We start from the raw sequence: 6,000 nt of genomic DNA, 5'->3' as shown, positions 1-6,000 counted from the left end.
TTAGGCCCTGATTAAAAAAAATGATTAAAAAGTATTTAAAATGATTTGTTTCTTAATCATTTTAAATACTTTTTAATCCTTCAAATCATCTCTAATCCTGTCTCTTATGGACATTTAACGTGTGAAATCATTTTTAATCATTTTTTTTAATCAGGGGGAGCAAAGTTACAGGCCACTCTTCATGGGTAATCATCTCCACCCATGTCCACTCATCTCCACCCATGTCCACCCATCTCCACCCATCTCCACCCATGTCCACCCACACTCATATTGGCCTGAACTCGAAAAATCAATTTTTCTGAGGACTTTAAAGGGCTTTTTCTACTCAAGGATATCATAATGAACAAAAAATGTTTATATTGTGCTGAGTTATTCCCAACAGGAGCAACGTTACAGGCCACTCTTCATGGGTAATCATCTCCACCCATGTCCACCGATCTCCACCCATGTCTACCCACACTCATATTGGCCTGAACTCGAAAAATAAATTTTTCTGAGGACCTTAAAGGGCTTTTTCTACTCAAGGATATCATAATTTCACCTTTCATTCGACTAATTCATTAAAAAAAAAAAATCGATATTTATTATTTTATATTTTTATTAGGTATTTATTTATGAGATCATAGATCTATTACAATAGATTCCTACTTTTGGACTATAAAATTTCCAGCATATATCTAAAATATAAGCCATCAGCAAAAATAAAATATAGTTTTTAGAATGAGTATCATTATTGTAATCCATCACTTTTATATCACAGCGAGCCGACTTAAATAAGGCACTAATTCCGCTAGTACGAAGGCTTTTATGTTTAAACTTGAAGCAGATCTTTATTTACTTGCAGACTGTATATTTTATCTTTGGTTGTCGCTCCGAGTACCTCAATAATATCTATACTATGAGCAATCTGATGTCTCTTGAATGAGTACACACTGAATGTGTGCTAATGTGATCGATCGATTCAACTATGTCATATTTACACATTAGACATTTTTTCCCTCGTGTTTATTTTATACCTTATGTCTTGATTCTGCTAACTAATTAATAACTTGACCTCTCCAGCTAATCTTAGGTATGCCAGTACCCTCAGTAGCTCAATTGACATTTTCACGTGTTGACTCCAGGACCATAATAGCAAAAAAGCGAATGTATATCAACAAAAAAAATAAATGTGGATAATAATTGTAATTGTAACCATGAGCTCTATTGTGTTTCAACTGGAGAATCCCTGCCATTGGAATACGTAACAGTCTTGTCATCAAACCCAGAAGAACCGTTTTTATAATAAAATTCAAAGACTCCAGGAAAAGTTACGACGAATTGAATTGACCAGTCATGAATCCAGTCTTTGATTTCAGAAGCCTCGGAAAATCCTCTGGCGTTCATGTTTGAAATAATTTTATGAGTATTTGGGTCTTTTGGAAACAGAATATAAAAATGACCGTCTCCAGGTATCAACTCATTGTCACTATTTTTTGATTTCTGCAAATCAACGCCAACTATCCAATCATCATCTGTACCCAGATTTTTTCCGTTCGCGATAATGATTTCTTTCTCATCTTCGCTCAATATTTCCGTAGGATTGTCAGAGTTAAACTCAACAGGAACTAACTGCTCCTGACATTCGTTCATGATATTTTTAACTAATTGCTCATAGACAGTAACATCTTCAATAGGTTTGTCATGATGAATGAATACCATCTCTCCTTCCATCTTGAGTGCAATTTTTTATATTTTTAATGCTTTTGTTTCTTATCTATAATTAGTCTCACTCTGTAAACAAATAAATGTTATTCAATTATAAGAAAAGTAAGTACGTACATACCTCATTTAGTTATCCTTGAGAGTAAAGACTTTCCAGGGAGTAACTCGCAATCGGAAAAATTTTAGGGACATGCGTACTCTGGACATGAAAAAAATAACAACAAACATGGATTTGAAGTAAAATCAACTCCTAGTTTGTTCAGAAATATAGAGAATAAATATCATTGTTCCGGAAACAATTACCCTAAATTTATATACATATATATATATAAATATATATATATTAACAACTAAATAGTTATACTGTTTGAGCAAAAAATAAATTTGAGGGGATAACTTTTAAACTCGATTAATTTTATTATAAATTTAAATGCTTATTAAGTATACATCCTTTTTAATATCTTATAATTTTAACAAGCATTACTAAAATTAATATATCTAAATTTATGACATGCAAAACAGATTAATGCCTCGCTATATTGTGAAAATTAATTTACTCACAATAAATTGCAGAATGGTATACACTTTATTTTTGGAATTATGAATTTATTATTATTCTTATTATTAGAAATTTGTAATTATATTGTAAATAAATAAAGGCGGAAATAAAATTTATTTATTTATTCATTTATTTATACTACAGTTATAAATAATTTCAAAATAACAATTATTTAGAAAAAAAAAAATAATAAATAAAATAAAAATGACAACATTGGTTACAAATAATTAAAAACCTCAATGTATAGTAGATTTGTATCTACTTGTAAAAATAAAGTTACATAAAATTTTAGATTGTATATGTTCTTTTTTGAATAATTTAAGGTCTAGTAATTTATTATTTAATCTTGCTAGAGCGTTAACTGAAAGCTATCAATTTCATTTTCTCTTTTATTTCAGTTTTTGGCCATAGAGTCGAAGCTCCTTGTGGTCATCACGAATACGATTATTTCATAATCAAAAAGTATATTGTAAATAAATATATGATCATATATAAGAATACAAATGCAAACTAAATTTATAATAACAATCAATTAAATTAAATTAATTAAAAAATTTAAACAAATTAATATATTTTTCAAACAATAACTTCTTATTTAAATAAAAAAATATTCACTGCAGAAGATTTTTCAACGACAATAGAAGATCTGACGGCTGAAAAAAATACCAGAGGCTGAATCCCCACCAGTAATTCCAGATCAGTTATTTTCTTCTTGTTTATTGCACTATCGGGTTTGTAGTCTTGAGACAAAACAATTTCTAGCAATATGAGAAATTTGTCGGCAGTTGCTGGTCACCTGAACATCAGCTTCAATGCACAAATGTTGAATAATTGAAACTACAATCAAAAATCAATAATGTCATTAATAATTTTATTTATTTGATTGATGTATTTTATGAGTCAAGTAAAACCCGTGAATTATATTAAATAAAAAATTAATTACTTAGTTTACAATAGCCAATATCAAAGTTAAATAAATCTGCAAGGCGGACAAATCTACCCGGTCCCCAGTATTTCGGAAAAAATTTATTTTTTTTTTTCTTTACCTTACATTTACTGAAGAGCTAACACAAAAATGAAAGAAAATCCGAAAAAAATTGATTTTTTCATTTTGATAACGATTAGACAATTTAAGGAACAAAACTTGTTCCTTTAATTGTTTTGCAAAACTTTGAGCAATCGGACCAGACAAACGGTTCAATGGATCAATCTGAAAATTTACAGGGTTTTTGAGGGTACATTAAGCTGTAAAATTACCTGGCAACATTATTTTTTTAACAATATGTGCAGAGTAGCGATGAGTCGACTAAAAAACCAGAAAATGGCCATTTTTTAAAGGTTTTTCAAATGGATATCACGGACGAAAAAAAATTTTTCTTTGAAAAAATCGAAAATGGAGCATGTAGGGAATTTATTCAAGTTTCTTAAACTGCCATTTACATTACTGTGCGACCATTATTTACTGAGATATCAATAATCAAAGACAAAAGGATCCTTTTTCATTTGAAGGCTGATATCTCAGCACCAAATTGACGTAAAGAGAAACAAAAAAAGCAAATTGTAGCTGAATAAATTTCCTAAGCCAGCCATGAATTCGTTTTTTTGAAAAAATATTTCCCGGCCCCGTAGACCTTAAAACAAAACCAAAAAATTTAGAAAAATTTTGTCTCGACCTTTTTCTTATGATTCCGCAAAAACCATGGCTCGAAAAAATATTTTGCTGAAAGATCTCCAAACTAGAGATTTCAAGCTTCAATTTGCTTTTTTTGTTTATTCGATACGATTATTTTTCACGAAAATAAAGCCTTCCAAAAATCACTAAAAAATTTATAAAATTTTTTCGTTCCTTTAATTTTTTGGATAAGTGTATTTAAAATAATTTAAATCGTCAAATTATTTTGAATTGAATTAAATGAAATAATAATATCTCGATTTCTTGTTCGTCAGATGATTCAAAATTATTTGAAATGATTAGAACTTTCGAATCATTTTTACTTTAATTGAATAAGAAATAGTATATTGTGTGACAAGGGATGAAACAAGACGATTTCAGACCAGGGTGAGGTTGGTTGCTCGAGCTGCAGGTGAGGGCTGACATTACCCGCAGTCTGAAATCGTGTTTTATCCTGAGTCACACACTTTATTTTTTCATGATTACCTGCATCGGAACTTCAGGTTTCTAGTAACTTTGACTACCACTAGTTAGTATGTATTTCCTATACCCCGACTATCCATTTTAGGACGACTTTTTCACCTGGACTACTATACTTGTAAAGAGTTATAACGAAAAACGTGCGCCGCGCGCAACCGATAATTGATAAAATAATAGTTTATTCAACAATTGTATTGCACAAAAAATTTTAAAAACTGATATGTTCGACGGTATTTATTATAAATTTTTTTTAGAAAATTTTCAATAGAAAAGTATAATTTTTTTTTTCTTGTTTTCCGTTATAACTTTTAGTAGTTTTATTTTATTTTATATTTGATTCTTGATTCTTTAATTATAATTAATAAAAGACAAAATTACCTTAATTGATTAAATCACATTTACAAAGAAGTCCACAAGAGCAGAAGTGAATGATAACACTTGTTGATTCTATGTTGATCCTATTAAACAGAAAAAAAAATTTTTATTAAGTTACAAGCTCAAGTTTATCTGTATTCTTCTGATTTTATTTAAAAAATAATCAAAAAAAATAGTTGGGTATTATTAATTTTTAATTACTAATAATTATTGAGTAATTATTGTAATCAACTATTAAATATTCAACTTATCTAATCAATAAATTGCTGCGGGTCGATTTTATAAATACTGTCATTACAATAAAAAATATATTAAATATATATGTACATCAATAGAATACAGAAAATTTTTTTGTTATTAAAATTCGTAATTAATAATAAAAATAAATAATTTACCAGTAATTTAATTTAAATAAAATAATTTGTAATTTTATTCGCGTGGTTTTTGCACTCGTATAGCAAACAGTGCAGCCAGATCGCGGACGAAAACTTCCCCTTCCCAAGCACCGTTGTGAGTGATGCTAAAATGGTGCGGAGGAAGGGGAACTTTTCGTCCACGATCTGGCTGCACTGCATGATAGCAAAATAGTATGACCGAATTATTGTTCGCTGTTAAGTTTGTTGGTGACACCTGCCAGTTGTCAGTAAGAAAGGTATCTCGATTTTTTAATTTTTTAAAAATAAATATCCATAAAAATGGTTATTTTTAATTTTAAAAATATGCGTCATTGTATTAAATATTGCATACTTATTTACAGCAGCTCCTAAATCATTAGTATATAATAAACGTATATTTGTTCAAAATAAACTCATAATTTATAAGTATTACTTAAAAAAAATACTAATTAAATATACTTGATCATAAATATCATCCCATACGTTACTTATTTACTATAAATTAATTTTATTTGTATTTATGAAATTAGTCTCTCGATAAATTGTTCAAATTTTGCGCCCATGAAGCCGCCATTTTTTCTCGAGTAGCGGGAACAGGAGAAAGTGTCCGTTTAAAAACAAAGACAGATGACTAATCACAATATATATTTTATTTTGATTTTTTAAAATAATATCCGACTCTAATCTCAATTAAATAGTAATTTTTATAAACATATCGATAACTCTAATCATTCATTACTTATTCGTTGTATTTAAAATAAAATTATGCTGTTCATTAAAAAAAAAAATCAACTGCTACGTCAGTAAATTTTTAT

General features: G+C 28.7%; 1 protein-coding gene and 1 long non-coding RNA gene across 2 annotated transcripts; both read right to left on the bottom strand.

The window, feature by feature from the left end:
- Positions 1 to 590: 590 nt before the first annotated feature.
- On the bottom strand, positions 591 to 1,968 carry LOC130677670 (uncharacterized). Its single transcript, XM_057484501.1, has 2 exons — positions 1,826 to 1,968; positions 591 to 1,773 (listed from the first exon to the last, which is right to left on the bottom strand). Exon 2 carries the CDS (start codon positions 1,711 to 1,713, stop codon positions 1,204 to 1,206), a length of 510 nt encoding a protein of 169 aa, XP_057340484.1. The 5' UTR covers positions 1,714 to 1,773; positions 1,826 to 1,968; the 3' UTR covers positions 591 to 1,203.
- A 485-nt stretch (positions 1,969 to 2,453) lies between these two features.
- LOC130677671 (uncharacterized) lies at positions 2,454 to 5,311 on the bottom strand. Its single transcript, XR_008991687.1, has 3 exons — positions 5,186 to 5,311; positions 4,794 to 4,873; positions 2,454 to 3,100 (listed from the first exon to the last, which is right to left on the bottom strand). It is a non-coding gene; the product is annotated as an uncharacterized LOC130677671 (long non-coding RNA).
- Between the last annotated feature and the right edge of the window lie 689 nt (positions 5,312 to 6,000).

This window comes from Microplitis mediator, chromosome 11 (assembly GCF_029852145.1).
Source record: "Microplitis mediator isolate UGA2020A chromosome 11, iyMicMedi2.1, whole genome shotgun sequence".
NCBI lineage: Eukaryota > Metazoa > Arthropoda > Insecta > Hymenoptera > Braconidae > Microplitis > Microplitis mediator.
The sequence above is the reverse complement of the archived record's forward strand: the minus strand, read 5'-3'. Positions and strand labels throughout refer to the sequence as shown.

Bases quoted from the DNA above. Each gene is read 5' to 3' on its own strand.
- LOC130677670 (XM_057484501.1), bottom strand. From the start codon at position 1,713: ATGGAAGGAGAGATGGTATTCATTCATCATGACAAACCTATTGAAGAT.